The 26232-nt window shown below is 46.6% G+C and overlaps 2 protein-coding genes across 2 annotated transcripts; both read right to left on the bottom strand.

The window, feature by feature from the left end:
• Positions 1–12604: 12604 nt before the first annotated feature.
• si:cabz01074946.1 (uncharacterized) lies at positions 12605–16153 on the bottom strand. Its single transcript, XM_056442804.1, has 5 exons — positions 16047–16153; positions 14568–14777; positions 13806–13916; positions 13365–13637; positions 12605–13289 (listed from the first exon to the last, which is right to left on the bottom strand). Exons 1-5 carry the CDS (start codon positions 16081–16083, stop codon positions 13123–13125), a joined length of 798 nt encoding a protein of 265 aa, XP_056298779.1. The 5' UTR covers positions 16084–16153; the 3' UTR covers positions 12605–13122.
• A 418-nt stretch (positions 16154–16571) lies between these two features.
• LOC130211573 (vang-like protein 2) lies at positions 16572–25683 on the bottom strand. The gene is made up of 8 exons (XM_056442402.1): positions 25278–25683; positions 22198–22442; positions 21733–21856; positions 21051–21658; positions 19684–19820; positions 19291–19426; positions 18930–19176; positions 16572–18612 (listed from the first exon to the last, which is right to left on the bottom strand). Exons 2-8 carry the CDS (start codon positions 22266–22268, stop codon positions 18355–18357), a joined length of 1581 nt encoding a protein of 526 aa, XP_056298377.1. The 5' UTR covers positions 22269–22442; positions 25278–25683; the 3' UTR covers positions 16572–18354.
• Positions 25684–26232: the final 549 nt, after the last annotated feature.

The following is a 26232-nucleotide window of genomic DNA, read 5'->3' on the forward strand; positions in this document are numbered from 1 at the left end:
TGTGTGTGTGTGTGTGTATGTGTGTGTGTGTCACTCAGAGCGAGCGGCTGCTCTTGAGGTGTGCCTCAGCGTTTGACTGGAAACCTGCGGCCAGTTTAAAGTTCACAGGAAATCAAGTTAGGCTGCAGCGCACAGGCCACCTCTGCAGAGACACCACGCATCGTCTCTCATCTTTGCGGGGGGGTCGAAACCAGGGACTTTCAGTCGCTCAGACGAGGCCCCTCATGGTATCAATATCGTCCTCTCTTGCTCACTTGATTCTAACGGCTCTTGGATTTGAGTGTTTGAAAATAATCTATTTTCAATATTCATCTTTTCGCAACAAGACTCATCACGTCCTCCTTTGATCGTTATCTCGTTCACTTCCTCTCCGTGCTCACGAAGTCTCAGCGCCGCGCACAAACCTCAAGTTCTGCTTCTTAAGATGCAATGTGCAAATATAATAGTGCCCCGGTGTTACGCTGAAGTTTGACCCGCACTCTAAATGCAATAAGGTCCAAGATGTCACGCATGTATAATAAGCCAAGCCGATAACTGTATACACTACCGTTCAAAAGTTTGGGTTCACTTAGAAATGTCCATATTTTTCAAAGAAAAGCACTGTTTTTTCAATGAAGATAACATTCAATTAATGAGAAATACACTCTATACATAGTTAATGTGGTAAATGACTATTCTCTGGTTTTTAATGACATCTCTCCATGGGTGTGTAGAGGCCAGTGTTCTAATGGTACATTGTGTTATCGCCTTAGAAGACAAACGGAGGGGTAGAAAACACTTGAAAACCCTTTTTATGATCGCGCAGCTGAAAACAGTTATGCTGGTGAGAGAAGATATATCAACCTTCCTTTGAGCGACAAGTTTGAAGAACAAAATTAATATTTAAAATTTAAATGATTATTTCTAACCTTGTCAATGTCTTGACAATATTTTATATTTATTTTACAATTCATTTGATGAATAAAAGTGTGAGTTTTCATGGAAAACACCACATTGTTTGGGTGACCCCAAACTTTTGAACGGTAGTGGAGCTCAAACGCTTTACACACACCTCGTTAGCGGCAACGCTCAACAAACGATGCTACTGAGACGATTTGGGCCCCCCCCCCTGCATACTGAAAGCATGCATGTGCGGCCCTCCTCATGCAAGCACAGATGGTCAAACTGCAGAGTAAAGGAGCAGGAAAAAAACACGTTTTTGTTCTTTTTTTCAGATTGTTTACAATAACAACAAAAATCCAGAATGTTAAAATCTTTTTTTATCTCAGGGGCCGAAAAGGAGGTACAGTTCCCCTCCTCCACTTACAGGATTCTCAGCAATGGCCCGAACAACTAGTTCCAGTCGTGTGTTATAATTGACGATGAGGGAAACCTCTCGTGGAGGAATATCTGATGTCAGGAAGTGGCTGTAGCTCCATCCTGCTCAGGGGGGGGGGGGGGGGGGGGGTTCAGAAATCGACCTTCACCTCGAATGTCCAGACGGGATTAACACTCTCCCGTTACGTTCTTACAGATGTGCCTTTTTTTAATCTCGCGGTATCCAGAGCGCAGACAGAGGCCTCCCCGGCTCCACCCTCTGTATTCTTTTTTTTCTTCTGCTTTTTTAGTAGTGAGTCGAGTTTTGACTGGAAGAGGAAACAGTCGTTTGTATCTCTCCCCACAGAGATGGCTGGTGGTCGCCTGAGCTGCTTCTTCACATCTGTGCTACTTCTTGGGGTTTTCCTCCGAGGTACGTACGCCTCTTAAAGTTTACGGATTTTGACTTTCATGCTTTTTTGCTCACGTGCTCAGAATAGAGCGGGGAGGTCAAGATTGAGGAATTGACTGGATGTGTGCGTGTCCTATCGGTCTCTGTGTTTATCAGCGGTGTGGCTTTACAGCCAGGAGACTATCGCGTGACATCCAAATTCAAGAAATGTAATTCATGGCGCCAGTGTGTGTTTAAAGATGATTAACACACATGACTTGTTCTCTCTGTGTCAGCACATTTCCTGCTGCTTCTGCACGGCTATAAAAATGTAAAAATCTTTACGCAACTCGGGGACGGGTCACCCCTCGTGTCTCTGCTACTTCCTCTTTGAGGATGAGCTGCTCTGATGCAGTTTGGTCTGATGGTCGTACATCATAGAATCCACTATTTGCAGAAGAGCGTATGTTAGAGTGGAAGTTTGTTTGTTTGTGTATTTTATTCAGTCAATCAAATCAAATACAATACAATATTATTCTATGTAATATACAAAAGAGAAAGACTGAAAAGGTATAGGTAGAAGCAAAAAATGCTTATAAATTCCTATCCTAATTTAAAATCAAATAAATCAGAAAATTAATATGAAATAAAGAAAAAACAACAAAGAAAATAAAATAAAATAAAATATATATATCCATACATACATATATATATATACATATATATACATATACATACATATACATATATATATAAATATACATACATACATACACACACACAGATATACACATACATACACATACATATGCATACCCACATACACACAGACATACTTCCACATACATCTTCCATATAAATACGTTTTAATCACATTTATAACTCTCAAGTGGCCTCGCTGTTTGTCTGTTTCCAGCTCATAGATGCATCGGCATTTCATGATTGTGTCCATATTTAGGTCCTCGCATTCACTTTGAAATGCCGGTGAGCTCGTTGTTAGATTCTCACACAATATGACGCCGTGACGCGTATGAGAAGTTTCCACTTCCTGAGAACCTGCAGCAGCATGGACCGAAAGAGATGAATGAGAATAAGCATCGAATGAAGGCAGCTCTTGACCTTTCGCCCCTGTGGTTTGCACTAAATGAACAACAATGGCTTCACTGACACTAATATTTCATTTCCAAATTTTATTTTCGATGAGAAATCTTAAAACAGTGTTTTTTTCTAAATGACGTATGCGTGAGGTGCGTGTCGGTGCAGACGATGACTCGTGAGATTATTTTCCTGACTTAACTGTCAGGTAACTACAAATACGTGTTTGCTGTTCAGGTCACGGTTGCCATGGTGAATGTTGACAGGAAAACGGACTCAAACAAAAGCTGAAGGAAGACATTTTGTTTGCTCGCCGTGTCTCACGTCCTTTGACTGTATTTAAGAAGTGAAGGTCGTGCCCTTGACCTTTTGAAGCCTCGAGTTTGGCATTGTGGCCGACCAACCCCCTCTCGGCTTTTTGAAACCATGAAATGAAACCGCACACTGAATAAGACCATGGACCGCTGTCAATAGCCCTCTACTTAAACAAACCCCCGCCCAAAACAAACCAACCCCGCTTCATCGCTATTGAACATGGACCTTTTCTTTCTCAGACGTCCTCTGTCTCGTGAACTAAATTTTTGGTGTGTGTGGAGGTTCAGCTGTGACTCCAGACATCCATAAAAGACTTCGGGACAGCGTGATCGTGACATCCATAAAAGAGCAGCTGAAAGTCGCGGCACAGCTCAGCAGCTGAAGGGCTCAATTGTGGACAACAAAATGAATGAAGATTATTTGTGGATCAATCTCAGTTTATGAATTAAGCTAATCTCAAAAGTTTAAGGGCAGATTCTGACTCTAAGATTTAACCGTGGTAATTTCACTTTCATCTCAGAGGGAAATGAAGGGCAAAGGCCTACAGTCATCATCACTCTGCACGTTCATGGTAAGGACCAAGTCACAAGACACATAATCTTGAATGATAAACTACTAGCAATATATTAGTTGATTGATTGATTCATATAGAACAGGTAGGCTTTCTGTTATTGATGTCTTATAATAAAGCTATTGGATAGAATGGCAATTGCACATATACAACATGCTGTGTCCAAACTGTGACTGTTTACCTTCATCATAATACCAATATATCCCTACGACACCCTTTTTAACCACTCACTCTCTCTCTCTCTCTCCCCCAAACGCCTCATCAGAGCCCATAACGACGAAGCCCGTCCTGACTTTCAATTCCTCGTGGCACGCCTCGAACAGCTCGTGCGGCGTGTCTCTGCAGTGCCGCGCGGCCCCCGGCGGCGGGGTCACCTACACCTGGGCCGTGGGGAACCACAGCTCACGGGGCCCCGCCCGTTACGCGTATCGCTACCAGACGGACAGGGCGCACACGGCGTTCACCTGCTCCGTCTCCAACGTCGTCAGCGAGAAGTCGGCGTCCGTCACGCTTAAGTGCAGCGGAGACGCTCGAGCACCGGGTACGAGCAGAGGAAGGAGCTTTCTGAGGGCGTTACTTATCTTTTTACTTATATTTGTAATTATCTTATCTTTTCACTTATCTTTTTAATTACCTTATCTTTTTACTTATATTTTTACTTATCTTAATCTTTGGAGACATTTAGAATATATGACAGTATGACTAGAGATTTTTTTTTGTAGGGACTTAATACATAATTTTTCTTGGGAAGTCTAATATAAAGTTACTTGAAGCAACTTATACTATTATACTTAATATACTAATACGCCTATATGACCTGATGTATGAATGAGGATCATGATTACTTTTCCCTTTTAGTTAATGATAAACTCAGTTTTGAAAGTCTTAAATATCAAATTATATCGTCAAAACTCAAAGTTACTATAATGTACATGAGTACAAATACTCCAATATTATCCTGACTAGTCATACATTTAAAAAAAAGCAGATGCATTTACACAAATAGAATTAAAGGAACTTAAGGCTCTTTTTGCATACCTGAGGAAGGCATAAATCAAAATGCTGTACTTGATATTATTATACATTGACAATAACAAATGAGAGGTTTTCTTCTTTTTAATGATTTAAAATAAGTTATTTTCAACATTTATTTCAAGATGGATATATTATTGTGAAAGGTGTCATGTGAATGTTGTTAGATAATAAACTGCCTGCCATACAGCACATTTACATAAAAAACATTTTGATTTATTTGCCCTCATTGTTGTAGCTGAGTATATTCACTCCCTTTTATTTCACATAACAACAACTTGGATAATCCCATTATTTGCAGGCTCAAACGTTGTCGTCATCCTGGCTGCGGCAGGAGGAGGTTTTCTCATCGTCATGGTGATAGTTGGAGTCGCTGTGTGTGTGTGTCACCGCAAACAAAGGCAAGCAGGTAAGACACGTCATTATTTTGTATCTTATTATTCATGATTGACACATCGCAGTTTTTAGTTTGCTTTGTGTCTCCAACAGACCGCGACTCCGACGAGCTCACAGTGTACGCTGACATCGCCGATCTTGCAATTAGGGGTGTAAGTATACATATATATTATATATATATATATATTATATATAAATGCTTCTGCCTGTATTTGCACACAGTTTTTCAAAATTCAAAGTTATCTTTAGTGTAAATTTTCCATTTGTGGAACATACATTGTTTGTCTCTTGTCCAACATAAAGTGAGTAATAAGAATAGTAATAAAAAGTTAACAACAACAACAAATAAATGGATATTCAGCTGCTTTTGAGAATGAAATACATGTTTTTAAACACTCGTTTAAACTTCCAGGCGCCTCCATCCCCCGTGAAGCCGTGCACGCTGTACGAAACCATCGAAGACGGAGGCGATGCAGGCAGGGCCGCGGTGAGAACAATCGAGGTTGGCGGAGATGAGTGGATTTATATTTACAACACACAAAAGGATGTGTCAATGTTTTAATTCCATCAGTTCTATGAATGTAGTGACCGAGATTATAATATTTATTCGGCATAAGTAGAGTATGAAGCTCTCAAAGCCAGCCTGTGTGTGAAATTTCTACAGGGAAGTAATCCATCGAGATATATTTCTATTTCATCCTTCCTGACCGCCAGAGGCGGTGCTTAGCACTGGATATCTTCCGTCTTGCGCATAGCAGGTCGAGTATTAATAACAACAAAGTCACCCGTGACCTCGGATGACCCGCCCACCGGGTATAAGTTCCGGTGTCATCCCGAGATCAGTTCTTTTTCATCTTCTCGCAAACGCAGGCATCAGCTAAGGCTGAAGTTTAAACTGAAGCTCGTCGCGGGGAGCCTTGTGACCAAATGGTCGGAGTTGCGATCCGTCGCCCTCCAGAGGCTGCAACGAGCTCTCCTCGGAGGAGGACGTTGCTTTCACGGCGGTCCGCCGAGGCGGACCGGAGAACGCAAGTCTTTTCGGTCTTCACCAGAGCGCCTTCACCGCGAAGCTTCAATCGGGTGAGATCGAATGCAATTGTTGCCTATGACGGCATATCCCACAGGAGCAGAGCTCGCTCCTGCTAACTGTGTGCTAACGGGAGCACGCCCGCTGGTGCTGCTACACCGCGCGACCGCCTCTGTAGCGATTGAGATAGCGGTGTGTTGACTTTGGTAGCATTGCCGCCTGCATAGCTAGCAGAGTGTGTCCACCAGGCTAACGGAGCCACGCTAACCGACAGCTACCTCCTGTTCCACAGGACCACCCAAGTAGCGGAGCGCTCGCCAGGCTACTGGTGGGCGATTACAGCGCTAACGAGAGCGTCCGCTGCGGCTGGATGCCACACTGCTACACTGCTACCGGCTTCCAGTGAGCAGAGCGTCCCGCTCAGGCTCACCGGGGGGACGCTAGGGAGGCTATAAGTCGATACTGATGCATACTGCACATGTACCTCCATGACATCGCCGCTGTTACAGCTAGCAGAGCGTCCCCACTCAGGCCAACTAATGCCACGCTAATGCTGACAGACCAGACGAGTGAAGTGTGTCCTCACTCTCTCACTAGACATGCTGGGTTCTGACCCGTGTTCACGGGTTCAGCGTCTACAGTAGCGCAGAGCTCTCGCTCAGGCTTACTGGGAGGACACCAGTAAGTACAGTTGCCATACTAGTGGAGAGGGTCCTCGAAGAGACCTGCCCTCTCACACTGTTTTCCACAGGACCTGCTCCCGTAGCACAGGCCGCCCAGGCTACTCGTGGGATGCTTGTAATTACAGCTACTGTACTAGTCAAGCGTGTCTCACTTCCTCTCTCTGAGAGGCTGTTCTCAGACCGCTTTCTAAACTGTCTCCACGGAACCCGCTTCCACAGTAACAGAGTGCTCGCTTAAGTTTACTGATAGGACACCAGTAATCACAGCTACTGTATTGAAGAGGTGTCCTCGCCTAGACGCTGTTACAGCTACCGTACTAGCGAGGCCAGCGTCCGCCTACCCTCCTAGACGGGTTGTCTCCGTCCTGCTCCACAGGACCTGGGCCACAGTAGCTGAGTGCTACACCCCAGCAGTAACAGCTCCTGTACGAGTGAGGGCAGCGTTACGCACAGCCCCCACCAGACGGGCTGTCTCTGTCCTGCATCACAGGCACTGCGCTGCAGTAGCGGAGTGCGCCGCCTAGCTCCTGCTAGGACCCCAACAGACAGGTCAGGTCAGCTCCAGGCCAGCCGACCAGTTGCAGCGCCGGGCTCCCCTAGCAGTGCAATCGGCAGGCTAGCGAGTAGGTCTGCTGACCGCAGAACTAGCTCAGATAAGTCGCCACCCTAGTGCAGGAAGGACTGAAGCATCAGATCCACCCACGGCTGATCCATTCCCAAGGAGGACATCCAGTGGCAGTGTCCACCAATCTCCTTACTGGAGGTCGGGACGCCTGGTCTCAGGCCATAGCCCTTGTAGGGGCAGTCGACGGCCCCATCGGGTTCGCTATTCGCAGGGCACAGGAACTGCTGGATATACAGCAACCGGAACCCCACGCACGCTAGTGCATTCTTCAGGGGCATTCCCGCCCTGCCACCTTTTCAGTCTCCTCCAGAGACTATCTGAGGTTACCATCTTACGACAGATCACCGAACCCCCGTCCATGCAGGATATGGCCAAATGTGGCCTTCGTCCCATGCCGTCCATTGAGCTGACTATCGATCCATCGGTTTTTCCCAAGGGACTCCGAGGCCGGATGACCGTGCCCTCGAGCCCAGTCGGTTCTCAGGTGACCATTTTACCGTGCTTACTACACGGCAACTCCCTCATATGTCATACTTGACTACAGCCTCAGTGATGCTTCGCTGCAGGCATGTGCACTTACGCCAAGAGAACCTCTAATGCTCTCCAGGGTTCAGACCAGCTGTTTGGCCGGCGAGGCACCCTTGTCGGAGGCATGTAGGAACAACCTCCCTACTGTCCCAGTGAAATCAGGGGACCTGCTCACAGGCGCAGCAGCGACGGTGCAAGCCGTTAGACCAGGCAGCAGTTATCTGGTTCGCAGGACTGTGTCCACACCCGCAGACTGGGCGCCACGTCTTAACTTTCTCAGGCTGAGCCCAGCAGACATCCTTCGTGTGGTCTCCAGAGGAGATCGGCTCATGTCTGTCGACTTAAGGGAGGCCTTTTGTCAGGCTCCTAGAATGCTTCACAGACGGTTGCTCTGTTATGCTTTCCAAAGCCGTTATTCCCAGGCTTCTTCCATGTGGACTTCCCCAGGAGTTTCTACAAAAGGGCATTACTGCCGCCCTGCAATCACCAGGGCGTGAGGAAACTGCCATCCTGGACGATCTGGCTGATATGTGCGCTATACCCGTTTAGGGCCACACAGTGCATTACTTGCACTCTCTCAGTTGGGCCTTCGTGAACAAACAACTGTCTGAGCCATTCTCAGAGCATAACCTTTATTGGTGTAGCTCTAGATGCAGCCGCTAAGCGGGCCTGGCCACTCAGACAGGTGGACAGCATCCTCTGCAGCCTTCCCTCTCTGAGGGGCAGATGGCTGTCTTTATCCTCTTCTTGCCTATCGGTAGATTGACAGCTGCATCAGCTGTCTTACACTCTTTCTCACGCTGCCCGGTTGGGCCTTCGTGAACATAAAGAGTTTTCTGAGCCATTCTCGGAGCATAACCTTCATTGGTATAGCTCTAGATGCAGCCACTAAGTGGGCCTGCCCGTCACTCAAGCAGGTAGGTACTCTCTGAGGGGGCAGGCAGTGGTCTTTTATCCTTTTTTCCTTGCCTATGGGCAAATGCTTGGGCTGCTGTCGCGCCCTTCGCATGGAGGGCCTAACAGCCTTCGCCAGGGCCACAGGCACAAGATGGGGTCACAGTGGTGCCTCGGCTCTATCCCAGAGGGTGAGAGCATACCCGCAGAGGGTATCCCCAGGAAGGGGTCCGCCCACCGGGAGGTCGCCACAGCAGACTCCCACTCTCAAGTGGGGCGAGTCTGGCGGTATAGGACTTCCAGAGGACAGTCTATTCATGACACTTGGGTCTGGAGCCACAGGCCATGCACCTAGCGCTCAACCAGTTCCTGCCATACTTGGGAGGGAATATGTACTTGTTAGACATCGCCTCAACCACGTGTTGGCTTGAACCTCCAGGGGCCTCTAGGGCGGCAGAGCTGCTCCCGTGTCTTCTGATTTTTCTTACTCCGCAACCCTTCACCTGAGCTAGCGAGGTAGCGACCAGGAGAACGGAACCAGGGCTTCCCCACATTTCCGCTGATCTTGCCAACCACTGGTCTTCAACAGGGCCACCGAATTTTGCTGGTGGCCCCTGCGCCCAGCCAGGACTTGGTTCCCCTGGCTGCACAGACTTCGCCAGAGACGCCACGGTGCCTCGCTGACATGCGGGACCCTAGCACAGCTAGATGGTGGGACCTGCCATCCCGATCCCGGCCGTGCCCAACAAAGGGCTTGGCCGCAGGAGAGCAGAAGCAGCTGAACTGAATCAGTCCAAAGGACTATTCTAAATGCCGGAGTGCCATCCGTCACGAGACGTGCAGACCAAGCCGCTTCCCGACCAGCGGACGGAGGGACCCAGTACGGTGCCTCGTGCCACGGTACTCACGCCCCGTCATCCCTTCTAGTTAAGGGCATGTCTGCCTCTATCCTGAGGGCTACATAGCTGCCATTTCAGGGCAGCATGCTAAAGCCGACAATGATGCGGAACAGCCACAAGCTGGTGTCCTCTTCATAAGGAGGGCCTCAGTGACTATCCCCTGAGCCCCCGAGGGCTCCTCCAGGACTTGCCCGGGTACTGGACACCCTATGCTCGCCTCCCTTCGAACCCTTGGCAGAGGCAGAGCTGTGGTTGCGGTCGGCAAAGACCTTTCATCCTTGCCATAACTGCGGCAGAGCAAGTAGGCAAGCTACACGCCCTGTCGGTCAATGAGCCTTGTCTGAGGGGAACTCAGAGGGCTCGGGTGTCACACTGCCTGAAGCAGTGGCTTCCCCCAAAGGTGCTGGCACGCTCGGGTCTCAACCAGCCTGTCCAGCCTGCACAGCTTGACCACCATAAACTAATCAGTTGGGGTGGATCTAAGAAGGGCTATGCCACTGCAGAACAGTGCCTGTTCCACTAGATAGTGGAGGCCATTGCCTGTGCATAGGTGGTGAACGTCCGTGCTCTGCCATCCAGAGCAGGGTGTTGTTCTACCAACGGCGTTCCCACATCACGGGCGACCCAGAGGTATGCCCGTGGGGAATATGGGTGCATATGTATGCAACAGCCTCAGGGGCATCGCACATTCACCAGAGACTACAGAGTGAACGGGAACACCCTCCATGCATTGCAGGTGGTCCAAATCCTCTGCTTGAGTCATATGAGGTAGTTTCCTTGGGATTCCTCGTGACTCTGTTGGTATAAGTCATCCAGTGCTAAGCACCGCCTCTGGCGGTCAGGAAGGATGAAATAGAACGCAAGTTACGTGTAACTATGGTTCTATGAATCCTGGATGACCGCCAGAGTTCTTAGTCACCGGAATCTCGTGAGTTCGCGAGACGATTCCGTAGAACTGATCTCGGATGACACGAACTTATACCGTGGGCGGGTCATCCGAGGTCACGAGTGACTTTGTTGTTATTAATACTCGACCTGCTATGCGCAAGACGGAAGATATCCAGTGCTAAGCACCGCCTCTGGCGGTCATCCAGGATTCATAGAACCATAGTTACATACGTAACTTGCGATATATACATATACATATACATATATACATATATATATATAATATACATATATACAGGACTGTCTCAGAAAATTAGAATATGAAGTTCTTTATTTTCTGTAATGCAATTAAAGAACAATGTCATGCATTCTGATTACAAATCAACTGAAATATTGCCTTTATTCTTTTAATATTGCTGATTATGGCTTACAGCTTAAGAAAACTCAAATATCCTATCTCTAAATATTAGAATATCATGAAAAGTATACTAGTAGGGTATTAAACAAATCACTTGAATTGTCTAATTAACTCGAAACACCTGCAAGGGTTTCCTGAGCCTTGACAAACACTCAGCTGTTATAAATCTTTTTTTTACTTGGTCTGAGGAAAAATTCAAATTTTATGAGATAGGATTTTAGAGTTTTCTTAAGCTGTAAGCCATAATCAGCAATATTAAAAGAATAAAAGGCTTGCAATATTTCAGTTGATTTGTAATGAATCCAGAATGCATGACATTTTTGTTTTTTTAATTGCATTACAGAAAATAAAGAACTTTATCACAATATTCTAATTTTCTGAGACAGTCCTGTATATATATACATGATGAATTCATAATTCAACATTAAATGTATTAATTCATGCATCACCTTATCACGAGTCAGCCGTTAGTTGAGCATGACTTAAGCATATGATTATCCTTGGTATAAACTGTTGTGTTTTTCGCCTAAAAATAAGTCTTGAATCATCTTGTGATACTTATTTTCTTTTACTCTTCTTGTCACTCATCTAGCCCCAGACGGTGTACGACCAGATCCAGCTCAGCCGCATGAGGAACGACTCGGCGTCGCCCTACCAGGAGATTTCCTAGAGGCTCACGTGCACAATCTATAGTCCTTTGAGTAAGAAACAAAAGTAGATCAACATTCATCCAGATAATATGTATGGTTAATATCAAGATGTGAAATGTGCAACGCGGAGGAAGCGTCATACTTTCGTAAAGTGTCTCTTTGGCCTTGAGAGAGTCCCTCTCCTTCATTCTGTCGTATCAAACCAACATGAAGCGTCCGTTAGATTCAGAGCCAAAGCTGCGACAGTTTTATTAACGGTGTTGTAAATTCTGTAAATACAGAGATTATATTTGTATTTGTACTTCTTTTGGGTGTTCAGCTTAAATGTGGTCATATTAAATGAAATGTATTGGCATCGAGTCACTGTGTCTTTGTAACCATGTTGTTTTAACCCTCCTGTTACCTTTGGGGTCAAATTGACCCCATTCAATGTTTAACGTCTCTAAAAAAAATGATTGACATAATTATTTTTTGCTTCATATTTCATGACTTTTCCTAATTTATTGGGGACAACTGTGAAAATATAATATTCACGTGATGATACGTTTTCAATGTCCTGTACACAACTTGTACTTGGTGTTCGTTGGGGTCAATTTGACCCCAGGCTGTTTTTCACTGTGTAAAACATATAAGAAATATCAACTTTTTTATAGATTTAAAGGGCTATTTAGGTAGTCAACAAACACACATAAAGTACCTGACACTTAAACTTGGGAAACAATATTAATTCAAATATTTTTCTGGAGGTTTTAATTGCTGTGGTCAAATTGACCCCGAGGGTAAAAGATGTTAGGACATTTGAAGGTAACAGGAGGGTTAAACAAAGTTTTTTTTGGGGGGGCGGTTAATTGAAATAGGACAGCTATGAATATAATAAGCATTTATCAAAATTGTCATATGGGATTGGATAGTCTTTAATATCCCTCAGGGGCAATCTGGTTTGCAAACAGTAGTCAACACAACAGACACGCATCATGAATATATAACATAAATACATGAAAAAAAATATTTGCTATATTAAATTCATGCACTGACTTTAACTAGCGTAACAATAACGTGAATGCATTTACAATACTGCATTCAAAATACATCAAATTTGACCGTAGCGACGAAACAATTCATCAAAAGCATCCAAAAAGTACAAAAAGTAAATATACATAACACGGCTTTTTCTCCAAATGTGTGTACAAAGGTTCTCGTAAACTTATGCATAAACATTGAAATGAACCAGGATCAAATAATTTTTTTATGTTCCCATTTGACAGGACAATAAAATAGAAAAACGAGCCGTGAAAAGCAGAGGAAGCATAATAAAAAATACAATAAAAAGATGCACTATATCTTTCAGTTGGATCTCTCTAGTTTGATTGTTTCACTCGTTTCCACGAGGACCTACAGGTCTTTTCTCAATACGTTACATTAATTCATTCCTTTTCCTTCTCATGTGCATACGTATGTATAAAATCGATACCATCAGTAAAATTCCCATTGTGATTCCCACCAAAAACACAATCGCATATCTCTCCCTGAACCAGGAATCTTTCTGAGGCCCAAGATCCGGCGTCGGTTGAGGCTCCTCCCCTGAAACGACATAATGAAGCTTTTAGAACGGGGTTCTCACAGCGTGGCGTCGTGCGAACGCGTGTTCCTCCTTACAGCTGCAGCTCAGAGCGAGAACGCGCGAGGCATTCTCCGCGTTCCTCCGGGAGCGGCAGGTTATCTCAACCAGGCGCGTCGTGGCGCGCAGCATCGCCGCGACGCCCGTGGAGTCGCCGCCGCCGCATCTCGTCATGTTGGTGAAGGCCGCGCCGGCGGGCACGTCGTGCCAGGAGAGGTCGACGCCCGCGTCCGCCGAGGAGCACTCCAGGTACCAGGAGCAGCGTTCGGTCGTGGATAGGAAGCTCCCGATCGTCGGTTTCTGGAGGCGTTCTGCAGAGGGGGGGGGGGGGGGCACATTGAGAAGAAGAAATAATGTCAATCCCCCTTTTTAGGGCTTTAAAGGTCAATGCCGAAGGTCACCGACCTAATCGTAAAAACAACACCAGATTATTTTGACCCGTCGACACATACAATCTGCGTGAAGCTGAGCGCGCTGACCTCTCACGGTGACCTTCGTCTTGGATACGCTGTAGGGTTTCCCCGTGCCGCTGAGGTCCACCGTGTACTCCATGCCGTCTTCTGGGGTCAAATGATGGATCGTCAGGTTACCTGGTGAGCAAGAGAAAAAACACTTTAAAAGAGAGGAAGAGAATAATTCAATTCAGTTTATTTTGTATAGCCCAATATCACAAATTACGAATTATCCTCAGCGGGTTTTACAACCTGTACACATACGACATCCCTGACCTTTGACCTCACATCGGATAAGGAAAAACTCCCAATTTGTTTTACAAAATACGTTCACAGGGGGAAACTAGAACGGGCACTCGGTAGAGCGCATACCTTCGCATTCCACAAGATTGGGCATTGAATTATGAACATTTTGACATTAGTTAAAAATTGACCGCGCTATGGTAAAAAGAAGATATTGACCTTTTCATGACCTTGACCTTTGACCCAATTGATCCCAAAATCTAATCAAATGGTCCCCGGATAATAACCAATCATCCCACCAAATGTCATGCAATTCTGTTTAATATTTTTTGTGTGATGCGCGTAACACGCATACAAATAAATAAATAAATACACGGCGATCAAAACATAACCGTCTGCATTTTCAATGCGAAGGTAAAAAGGGAAGACACCTTCAGGAGAGGAACAGAGGAGGATCCCTCTCCAGGATGGACACAATAATAGATGTCATGTGACCAGAATGAGGCATTACAGAGTTACATAAACACAATTAGGGTGGTCTTTTACCCGTGGAGGCGTCGAGGCTCAGCCTCCCTCTGTACCGATCGACTCGCCCGACGTTCTTCTTCCCGTCGCGACAGGTTGCGATGTAAGTGTTGTTTGGGAATATGGACCACTCGATGGAGGACGGCGTCCATGACGGGTCGGCTCCCGAGGGCAAGGTAACGTTATCCCCCCGGTACCCAGACACTTTCCTCACAGGTGCAACCAGAGCCACTGTAAAGATTTTAAAAAACTATTAAAGATCTTGGATTATGCTTTAAAATAAATATTGCAAAGACAACTAGTTTCCCTTCTTTACTTTATGTTATGATTCTTTATGTTAACTCTCTGAATTTAAGATCTCTGCACGCTTACAATAACTAACTAGAACGGGCACTCGGTAGAGCGCATACCTTCGCATATCACAAGATTGGGCATTGCATTATGAACATGTTGGCATTAGTTGCATGCCAATTGGATCCAAATTGACCGTGCTATGGTAAAAAGAAGATTTTTACCTTTTCATGACCTTGACCTTTGACCCAACATTCTAATCAAATGGTCCCCGGATAATAACCAATCATCCCACCAAATTTCATGCGATTCAAGAAGATTGTCCTTTTCATGACCTTGACCTTGACCTTTGACCTGATCGATCCCAAAATCTAATCCAATGGTCCCCGGATAATAACCAATCATCCCACCAAATTTCATGCGATTCGGTTTAAAACTTTTTGTGTTACGAGAGTAACACGCATACAAATAAATAAATAAATAAAATACACGGCGATTAAAACATAACCTTCCGCATTTTCAATGCGAAGGTAATAAGCAGTAAACAGAAAGTGCAGCTGAGGCTTCTGGGTAAATATTGGATAAATGGTATTTTTGAGAAACAAACATGACTTTATTGTGACTTTTTCTTAAATATACTATATTATATAACACACACAACCATATAATTCTTTTATGACATTGATATTTGATACCATGGGGCTTTTTTCAACATTCAATACTATAACTTTTAATAATAATTTTTATAACTTAGGACTTTTCTTTAAACAATGGATTTTTAAAGATTTTTCCAACATGTTAAACTTAAACTTCTTTTTCGGCATATTTTACGACATTTATGGCATATTCAACTTTTTTTCTCGAAAGATTGCACTCTGGTTGGACATTAAAAGGACAGTGGATGAATAAAATAAGGTTTTAACCAGTGTCATCAACATGTTCTGGTAATCCAACCGTCTTTTTTCAGGATAGAGTAGACGTAAATACAGTAGATAAAATAATCATACATTTACGATTAATGTGTACAACCTTTAGTGTGTGTGAGTTCATTTTGAAGAGGACTAACACTTTGTGAGTTCCCCCTCTCGTGCTTCCTGCTTCGCGACTCACTCCGTTCTCAAATTGCAGTTTAAATATTATATTTCTAAATAGTTATATAGTTTAAATATTATAGATAGAAATAGTTATAAAAAAATAAACAGGACCTACCGTGGAGGTATAGAACGAGGAGGATTAGAAGTGTCATCGTTACCGACCTGAAACACACCGCTCAAAGGATATCGACACTTCCTTTTTCTAATTTTTTTTATCTCTCCCTTCCAGCCGACCACGTGCTGCATCAACACCCAACACGTCAACACGCTAATCACACATACATGTGGACAAGAAATACATATTGATAACATATTTGTTTGTGTGATGCTTTCTACGCTCGGATGAAACAATAAATACTTAGTTTATGTTCTTAATTTTTTAGGTTATCAAATTTATCAGCCGGAAAAAAATGAATAAAATCCTAATGTTGCTTTTCTTTTCTTCTGAAATTGGATACTCATTTTGCAGTGGTTTATTTGATCATATATGTTGTATTACTTCACAGTAATTGTGTAGATTAGTGAGTTGTAATGGCTGCAGCTCCAGCAATGACAACCACAACCTCACCCCCCCCACACAGCGCGTCACTTCCTGAAGAGAACAAGTTTAGAAACACTTGTGACTGACATGACACCAAGACCTTTTTGGGTGAGATCATTTATTAAAAACCTTTTACATCAACTCGGTCCTATATAAAAAAATAATAATAAAGAAACAAAAACACACAGCAGTAAATACAAATCTCGCTTTTCAAAAGACGACGTTCATCGAGAACCAGTGTTAGGAGCTTATAATCAAGTGATCCATCGGAGAAAAACAAACGACAGGAAACATACAACCTTAGAAAACGGCACCGAAACGAAGAAGACACACTGATGTGCACACGCACCATCAACCCACGGATTAACCTCTTGACCCCGAATATACAGTATACAGCACAAACTAGTACTCAAGGACTCGAAAAATTAGTCTAATAAGACAATTAATCTGCAAGTATTTAGATTTAAGGACGCGTTAAATTGATTTAAACGCAAAAGCACCCCAAAAAAAATGATTGTGCACTTTCTAAATACATTTATCTAACTGCTGGAATTAGTCGATGGAAAAAGTGTCCGTGTACAGTCGTGGCGAGGACGCGATATATCGAGATGCAGTTGAGCTGCATTGTGGGTAATGTAGGCGCCACGAGGAAGGAGGATATTTGGAGTAAAAAGAAGAAAAAAAAGGCATGTCGCTGGATCTGCTGCAGCAAGTATGATCAGTTAAAAAAAAATCGGTGGGATACTTTTTATTAAAGTATTAAAATTAGATTTTGACACAGACGGGGTCACACGGGTTCAGCGATGGAGGACGACTCCTCAGAGATTATGTCGCACTTTAAACCCCAAAATACTCATCTTTTTAATGACTCAAATGACATACATGGAGGGAACCTGGGGCTTTGGGGGGGGGCGGGGGTCACAGGCCATGAGGCAGTTGCCCACTTTGTCTGGCTGCTCACACACACACACACATTGCAAAATATCAAAAAGACAGTCATTAACATTAAGCTGCCGTAAAAGAAAAGAAAGCACATTGGCGGTACTTGGCTGTAATGTGCTGGCGACCTCGTCCACTAGCGGTGCTCCTGGTCCTGTGGTGCGCTCTCAACGTTACATTCCCTCCCAGTGCAGGAGTGCATATCCGCAGGTTCTCCAGGAATGAGGCGAGGCGACGAAACCCGAGCGAGAGACGATACAAAACAACGCACTTGTGAAATGCTCAGTCCATCCAGTGTTTCTTACTTCACGCCTTCAGTGGAAACTACATGCGTGTCCACCTTCCAGGAAGCAGTCTCACCCGCCCCCCCTTCCCGTCGACAAAGGGACCAGGAGATCTAGAATTCCCGATCCTGCACGCGTGTAGCCTACGGAGGCCAAATTCAGTAAAAAAAAAAAGTACAAATTATTTGAAAAAGGGTGTGGGGGGAAACAGGATGAGCTCTGAAAAAGAGTGAGCTAGAGCGAAGCCTCTCGAGTCTGGTGGGCGGACGCTCGGAAGATCTTTTTCCATTTCCCCAGGGGACGGTCCGCGTCCCTCGGGTTTACTCTCCTGAATAAATGTTGTTCGCGTCATTTATAAATGTGGCTGGAATCCGACTCAGGTGGTCATTTAAAACCAAATGTATGTCAAAAACAATGTGTTGGATCGCTCCCAAGAGACAGAACTAATGCCAAGCACCCTGGAAACTGAGAGCAGCCGGCAGTGCAGTCAGAAGTGAAGAGTCGGCACCGAGAGGTTTGAGGAACAAACATGGCGGTTTGAGGAAGCAACATAAAATGGTCACAGAAAAAATAAAAAAATCATGAAAAATGGGCTTTAAAAAGAAGGTATGAGTAGATACCCTGAAAGCTGAGGTTAGTACCGCGGAGTCACCGCTCCGCTACACGGACGTCTCCGACTGGAGCTTCATGACGAACTTGTGCCGTTTGGGGTCAATGAACTCCTCGCCCAGGCGCAAGAAGGGGAGGGGCGTCACCGTGACGACCAGCGAGAAGTCCAGGCGCCTCAGGGAGAAGACTTGGCCCTGGCGCAGAGCGGTGGTCACCGGCTCCTCGCTCACGAGCGTCCACTGGCGCCCCCTGCTGGTGTCCAGGTACTGCAGGGTGGGCCCGGGGCTGAGGTAGCGCTCCAGGAAAGCCTGAGAAGGAAAAACGACGCACAACAGTTTAGAAAAATTTCATGTGGCGGAGGAACAAATAAATGAAGCAGAAACTTTCAGAGCGGCAGATTAAACAGATTTGAAAATGTCCACGATGTCGAGATTTATGTTTACGGCTCTAACGCTGCGTTGTGACGCTCCGCGGGGGGCGGGGCTTATCTCTGTGGCTTTACTCCGTGAAAAAACGTTCTATTTTTCCACATCGTGCACATTCAAAGACGCAATAAATTCAACCCAGAGTTACGGGAACAGGATCTCAGTGTGAAGACAAAACACCCGTTAGCCCCGCCCCCTACCTTCGGGGTCATGTTGTGCGTGACGCAGAACTGCAGGTGGTTGATGATGCTCTCCATGCTGTGGTAGGACTGCTGCCGGGTGGCGCGGAGGTACTTCTGCATCGCCCTCGCCATGGGCGCGAAGATGGCTTGGGCCGCCTCCCGGGGGTCCATCACCTCCCGCGGGTGTTTGGGGGAGGAGGCGGGGCCCTCGTCCTCCTGGTGGCGCTTGATGTGCGTGAAGGCTTCTTCTACCGCCACCACCAGTCTGGGGAAGAAAGAAGAAGAAAAAAAAGCACACGGCACAGCGAGTGAGACCCGATTGTTTTTACGCTCCGCGGCACGTCGGCGCCGTGTGGATTCCGGCGGCGCCCGTCCTCACCGGGCCTTGCGCTTGCGGACCCGGCGCTCCACCTCCGCCTCCTCGTAGTAGTACTCGTTGTGGGAGTTGTCTCTCCTCCGAGCGGCGGCCGCGATCATGGTTCTGGATTGGCCCGTCGAGTTATTGATGCTGTTCTCTGCGGACCAACACGAACGCAAAGCTCCACGCGTAAACAATCGTCAAGATCACACACACACACACACACACACACACACACACACACACACACACACACACACACACACACACACACACACACACACACACACACACACACACACACACACACACACACACACACACACACACACACACACACACACACACACACACACACACACACACACACACACACACACACACACACACACACACACACACACACACACACACCTTCGCCCAGGTTGTAGACCTTGAAGGCGGACATCTTCTTGGAGAGGATGGACTTGGGCAGGTTGAGCAGGGCGGGGTTATAGACCGGGAAGTCGCTGTAGTACTGGTCCAGAACCCAAACGGCCGCCCGCTGAATACTGCGCCGCACGGGAGGAAGCACAAGGAAAGCACTTCCTTTTTAACCGGCATTTCAAAACAAAAGCGCTGAAATCAGGGTATAAAACAGTTGAGATGCATTTTTTTTTTTAAAGGGAAGTGGTGAACCAGAGGAGGAAACGGTCACTTGCACAAAGAAAGACGGAATGATGATGATGATGAAGGTCAGGAGCGTAATTATAAACACTATGACTATCTCCAGTTAGAGTCATATGTCAGTCTTCAGGCAGCCTGCGCTCATCTCGAGACTGACGACGAGTTAATTACGACACCCCGCGGCGTATTTATATTTTGCCGTAGTGCCGTCTGGAGACGGGACAAAAATAACAACATTTAGCCGGGAAGGAATGTGTTGTGATGGTCGCAGCTGCTCCTCGAAAGTAAACGAGGCGGCGTGCCGAGGCCACACAGGAGGCAACACGAGGAAGACGAGCGGCAGCTTGTCCTCCCGTCTGTGTTTACACAGGATGCGTTCAGGCGCAGTCTGGAGTGTAGGTCACCGCGGGGGGGTTTTTGGCAGTCCCACGCAAATAGAAAAAAATAAATAACGTAACTTGGAGAGAAAAAAAATACGCTGCAGGGCGCGTTCATGCACAGAGCGCCGTCATGTGACCCGTCTAGACGGCTAGAGGGAAACAGAAGCTTTTACTTCACCGCCCGGCACGGATGAAACGTGCCCATACACCTTTGAGCCACACGCAGATGTTTTTTTTTTTTTTGGGGGGCACCAATTCATCTCTAACCAAAGATTCCCAAACTAAGAATTTCCCTTTACAGGTTCAGGACTGAAGAGTGAAAGATTTTTTTTTATTGACCAAATTCTAATATATGTAATACAGGGTTCTTACACATTTTGACCGATGGTTTTCCAGGACTTTAAACCAAATGTCCATGACCAAACTGAAATCTCGGTATAAACATGAACAATTTAGAACATTTTGCGTATTGAGAGCGTACGCCGGCTTATATTTTGAGCGTCTTTCTTGAAAAAACATATTAATTATTTCAAACTCAGCGTAAATGACACGTGATTGTAGCAAATTTCCAAGACTTTTCCAAAACTTTTATGATTTACGTTTTTTCCACGACTTTTCCAGGCGTGGAAACGACCATTTCAAAATTCCATGACTTTTCCAGGTTTTCCACGACCGTACGAACCCTGGTAATAACAACACATTTAAAATTTAAATCCGTAAATGTCGCACACCGACCTGAGATGCCCCACGTTGTAGAAGCGGCTCGCTCCGTCCGTGGTGCGCACCACCTTCAGGCAGAAGGCGGGCTGCAGGTGCCGGACCTCCAGCAGCACCAGGGCCAGGTACTGGATGAACAGCAGCGCGTCCACCAGAGAGGCGGCGTAGCCCACGATGCCCCTGTAGTCCGTCTCCCTGGGCTCCAGCACCCGCACGCCGTAGAACAGCCAATAGGACGCCACGAAGAGGAACACCAGCGCCAGCAGCAGGCAGCGGAAGACGAAGAAGCGCGGCAGCGTGGCCCGCGGCGGCCGCAGGAACAGCGCCCACGTGGAGATGAGGAGGATCAGCAGCTTGAAGGCCAGCGAGATGTACAGGCCCTCGCACGGCGTGCCGCACGGCTCCAGCGTGTCCCGCCACAGGAGCTGCGGCAGCGCCAGGAAGGCGAGCGGCGTGACGAGGGCGAAGAGGCTGAGGACGGCGCCCAGCGCCGGGCCGAGGTATCGCCGGCAGTCCGGCGGCGAAGAGTCCTCGAGGTCCTTGGACAGCCGCGTCAGGTCCTCGTTGGAGGCGCTGTCCACCGAGGTGCCGGTGACCACCGTGGTGGTCTCGCCCCAGTTGTCATCCTGGAGAGAGAGAGAGGAGCGTTGGAGAGACGTGGCGCGGCTCCAGAGGATCACCGTGCGGTCCGGACTCTGACCCTGTCGTCTCCCCGGGTCGACTCGGCGTCCAGCAGCGGCTCTCCGGGAGCCTGGATAATCACCGACTTGTCTCCGCGGATGCTGCTGTCGCGACTCTTGGCGCGATGCCGGTCCTTCCTCTCCCTGGAGGAAGAGGAGGAGGAAGAGGGTTTAGTGTCGATGGATGGATGCTTTATTTGTAATGTTTAATCCTCTGTGATGTGATTATTTGATAGCTGTTGTGGTAAAACTTTACCCCAACAAGCTTTAAATAAGGGATATTTATAATATTATATAAAAACAAAACCATTTATTCAATAATCTTTTTAATTTTGAGGATTTAAATCCACTACGGTACATTTCTACGTGACTTTAGTGACCTTCTACCTTCTCCATGTGACATACAACCTTCTACATGTAACCTTCTTCCTGTGACCTACAACCTTCTACCTTCTACCTGTGACCTTATACCCGTGACCTTCTACCTGTGTTTGCGGGAGCTCCGCGAGTGGGACGACTTGTAGGAGTAGCCCGAGTACGTCGACTCGTTGTCCATGTCGGAGGCCGGCGGTGGGCGGGGTTTCCGGGCCCCTCCTGCCCCCGAGCCGCCGCCGCCTTTCTCCCAGACCACGCCCAGCTGGCTCTTACGACTGCTGATGGCCTTGGAGGAGAGGGCCAGAGGGAGGCGCAGCAAGTCCACTTTACTCCTGAGGGAATCTATCTTGGAGGCCTGGGAACAAGTGGGAAGGAGGGAAGAAGAAGATGAGAGAAATGAGGAGTTTCTTCCGGACCGAGGGAGGTTTTTTTCTTCTTCTTCTTTATTTATGAGCAAACTCAAGTTGTTCCCCCCCCCCCCACCCCCCTTGTGTTCTCAGCCAATAACGGGAAATCACGCCACCTTCTATTCCGGGCTCGGAGTCTCCGGCGTGCAGGAGGAGCCGAACATCGGATCCAGCGTCACACGCCGGCGACTCAAACTGGAACTTGCGTGAACTCGGGAGAGCGTTCGCGGCGTCGCGTCCATACAAATACACAACATCGGAGTTTTTTTTAGCGTGATACATACTCGCAACATTCCCCAACTGTCCCCTGTGGTCTCCGATGGCAACGGAGCTTAACTACCACAATGGGGATGAATGGGAGGCTCGAAGGGTGAGAAGAGACAGGAGGGGGTGGGGCTCGTTGCCGCAGCAACCAGATCATCAACTCTGCACCCCCTCTCCTTATTTCGCCCTCAAACAAACACACACACACACACACACCTCAGAAGACAGAAGACGAACACAAATCATTGACCAGGATTCGGACTCCGACTCCGTCCTCCATTTTAAGTTTACGGCTTTTTTTCTTTCTTCCCGAATTGGATTTGGAACAAACGAACTCTTGATCTCGTAACGAATCTCGCGCCCTCGATTTGTGCCGTGACCCTCTGCGTCCGCCTCCCACACGGGACACTCCGGTGTCGGCTGATGGCTTTCATGCGATTCCCACGCGGGCCTCTCTCAGCTGGGACATTTTGCACACCGCTCTAAAAATTGCTTTCCAGAACCACAGAGATACAATACTTCACTCGGCTTCTCGATCCCGGGTCGAGAGCATCTCCTAGAGGTCTTTGAACGCCTCGTTAGGTCGATTCAAAACCTCCAAAAATACTCCGTTCAATACGATATACTTAACGATTAATCGACTCAAGTGGCGTGCAGACGTGCTCGTGGGGGCTTTAAAGACTGATGCATCCATATTTATTTATTTATAGACAACAATGGGGCTTAATATAAAAACTAGACACTACGTTAATGCCAGAAAGCATGATACGCCTCTGGAGTCAGCTGGAATGAGGTTTTAGGATGTGATGAAACCAAAACTCAGCAATCTGGCCATCTGACTAAATATGCGATATGATCAAGACGAGCCGTCGTGGTCGAGCTGCGGAGCTGTGGAGAAATGTCTGCAGCCTGTAAGAAACACCTGGAGGGCAAAGATTTGATTTCCTGCCTGAATATTAACCCAAGCATAAAGCCGAAGCTACACACGAATGGATACGCAGCAATGGGAGTGGACCAAGAGGCAATGAAAATATTTGCATATGTAACATAAGAATATCCTGGGCTGCCATCACATCAGGCAGAGCACTCCGCTCGCTGTCTGGGTAAAAGATGGAAATCACATTCATTTTGGAGAGAGCACATTTTCTCGCAGCATGAAAAATGCTCTTCGCTGCAGCACTTGACGATTCAACAAGCTTTGTTATTATTTTCACGAGCAGGAACTGACTAATCTCAAAAGTGCACGTGGGTCAAATCTTGGTAGAGAACATGAGAGGCAGAGCTTTTACCCAGAATGCACTATATCAGAGATTCTCACCGGTTATGATCAACAGCGTTGAGCCATAAACACAAACAAATCCATCTCCCTGCCCGTCTGATCATCATCATCATCTGGGATGCCAGAGGTTCCACATGCAGTCTGGAAACAGACTGGCCGGAAGATATTTTTATTTATTTATTGTTAAATAAAGTTACCACACTAAACTAAATGTCAACCACTCAGAAATACTTTGGCTCGAAGACGCTGGTCATGAAATATTGTTTAGGATGTGTTGTTTTCTTAGAGTGTGAATCTGAGGTTTATCAACTTTAAACAAGTCACTAAACTTGCATCACTACATTTAAACTGAGTGCACGTGTTCTCTCTCTCTCTCTCTCTCTCTCTCTCTCTCTCTCTCTCTCTCTCTCTCTCTCTCTCTCTCTCTCTCTCTCTCTCTCTCTCTCTCTCTCTCTCTCTCTCTCTCTCTCTCTCTCTCTCTCTCTCTCTCTCTCTCTCTCTCTCTCTCTCTCTCTCTCTCTCTCTCTCTCTCTCTCTCTCTCTCTCTCTCTCTCTCTCTCTCTCGTGTTTTGGGTGAGACGTCTTGTTGCATGCACGCAGCCTCAGGTTGCAGCCCGTGATGCTCCCGGGGGCCCTCCAGGCCTCAGGGTGGCAGTGGGCCAGCGAGGCGTGGCCGCAGCCTCGATACGGGCTCCATAAAGTAACCCAAGCCCAGGCTTCGAGGCCTTCACATGACACACACACACACACGCGCGCGCAAATACACACGCGCGCGCACTGCACGATCTTTAGAAGACGATCTAAACACCGCGAGACAAAGCGGAACACATCCTGGATGAAGAGATGCGCAACAGACCGCACAGCGGGCAGGATTCAGGGAACCGACCGGCGGGGCTCCGTTTGGCACACAGCGCGTAAAATAATTGCGAAATGGCTAAAGTGTACGGACATAACCGACGGATGAGTCGGTAAGTGGACTTTGAGTGTGTGTGGGGATCGCGTTCACACTGGTGGTGAAATGTGTGTCAATCTGTGATCGATACGCTTATCTGCCAACTCATCAGTCCTCACGCACAACTACCGGAGCCCATAAACGCATCCGCGGAGAACAAAACAACAAAACATGTAGTAAATGTTAGTTTTGTATTCACATTAAAAGCAGCCGGTGCGTTTGTGTTCACACACGAACAGACCTTTTTTTCTTTTTTTTTTACCCATAATGCATGCAGGAATGTGTTACCTTCCTATCCAAAAGGGGGGGAAAGCTGCAACCCGCAGCACAAAGAGACGACCAGCGACGGGAAAAAAAAGTCTCTCCAAAAAAAAGCTCCGCGTTCACTTTTTCCACGCGCTCCCCGGTCCACACTTCCCACGCTTCACTCGCGTCGACTGGGTTTCCTCTTGCCGGTAAACGCGGTTTGTTTCGGTTGCTTCTCGGTTGTGAAATAGCATCTTTTTTTTAAACCGAAGCACCGGAGCCGCACAGAGAGGCGGCGACAACGCTCCTCATCCCGGCTGCGCATCTGCTGTGTGGCGGAGCCCCGCTGAGCTGCGCCGCTCCGTGTGGACGTCCAGGCGGCTCCGGCTGAGCGCCGCTTACCGTCAAGTTACACGGAGGAAGGTCACAACTTCCGGGAGGGGCGATGAGTTTCAAAATAAAACCAACCACTTTTCAAATGTAATAAACACACGTTCAACGTGCCTCTTTCGTTGAGTAAAACGTTTTATTGAATGACAATTAATCATAATTTCATATGCTATAAAAAAAGTCAAAGTATTGCCACACATTTGGAATTGTACACGTGTATCTTCTTAAGAACCGCTCTTGAATATTTCATGGAGTGGTTAAATCTATTATTAATTAATGTAACAACAGACTGAGGTGCAAAAAGCAACGTCTGAATGTTACGTGCTTTATCTTTATTGATGATTAAAAACAATATGTTCTCCTAATCTCATGTGAAAATGGGATTTTGCGGTTGAAAGGATTCTGTAGCCCGAGACTCTGCTTTTATATTCTGTCATATGAAAAAGTATTCCTCTCAGAAAAACTGTTCTCTTGCAGCATCGCCACAAAAATAAATATACGAAAAATGTAATGTACCAAATTCATTTCGTTTGAAATAAAATGGTCTACTTTAATTAGTAGACGTTGTGATGTCATATATTTAGATGTACAAACAAAAAATATGACA

The sequence above is a fragment of the Pseudoliparis swirei genome, chromosome 21 (genome assembly GCF_029220125.1).
Source record: "Pseudoliparis swirei isolate HS2019 ecotype Mariana Trench chromosome 21, NWPU_hadal_v1, whole genome shotgun sequence".
In the NCBI taxonomy this organism is placed as follows: Eukaryota; Metazoa; Chordata; class Actinopteri; order Perciformes; family Liparidae; genus Pseudoliparis; species Pseudoliparis swirei.

Excerpts from the sequence above, each read along its gene's own strand:
- si:cabz01074946.1 (XM_056442804.1), bottom strand. The coding sequence starts at position 16,083 with ATGACACTTCTAATCCTCCTCGTTCTATACCTCCACG. Across the intron at positions 13,917-14,567 it reads GAGCCTCGACGCCTCCACGG|GTAACCTGACGATCCATCAT; the intron begins GTAAAAGACCAC and ends CTTGCTCACCAG. Across the intron at positions 13,638-13,805 it reads GACGAAGGTCACCGTGAGAG|AACGCCTCCAGAAACCGACG; the intron begins GTCAGCGCGCTC and ends CCCCCTCTGCAG.
- LOC130211573 (XM_056442402.1), bottom strand. The coding sequence starts at position 22,268 with ATGGACAACGAGTCGACGTACTCGGGCTACTCCTACAAGTCGTCCCAC. Across the intron at positions 21,857-22,197 it reads CGGAGCTCCCGCAAACACAG|GGAGAGGAAGGACCGGCATC; the intron begins GTAGAAGGTCAC and ends CTCTTCCTCCAG. Across the intron at positions 18,613-18,929 it reads CGCACAACATGACCCCGAAG|GCTTTCCTGGAGCGCTACCT; the intron begins GTAGGGGGCGGG and ends TTTCCTTCTCAG.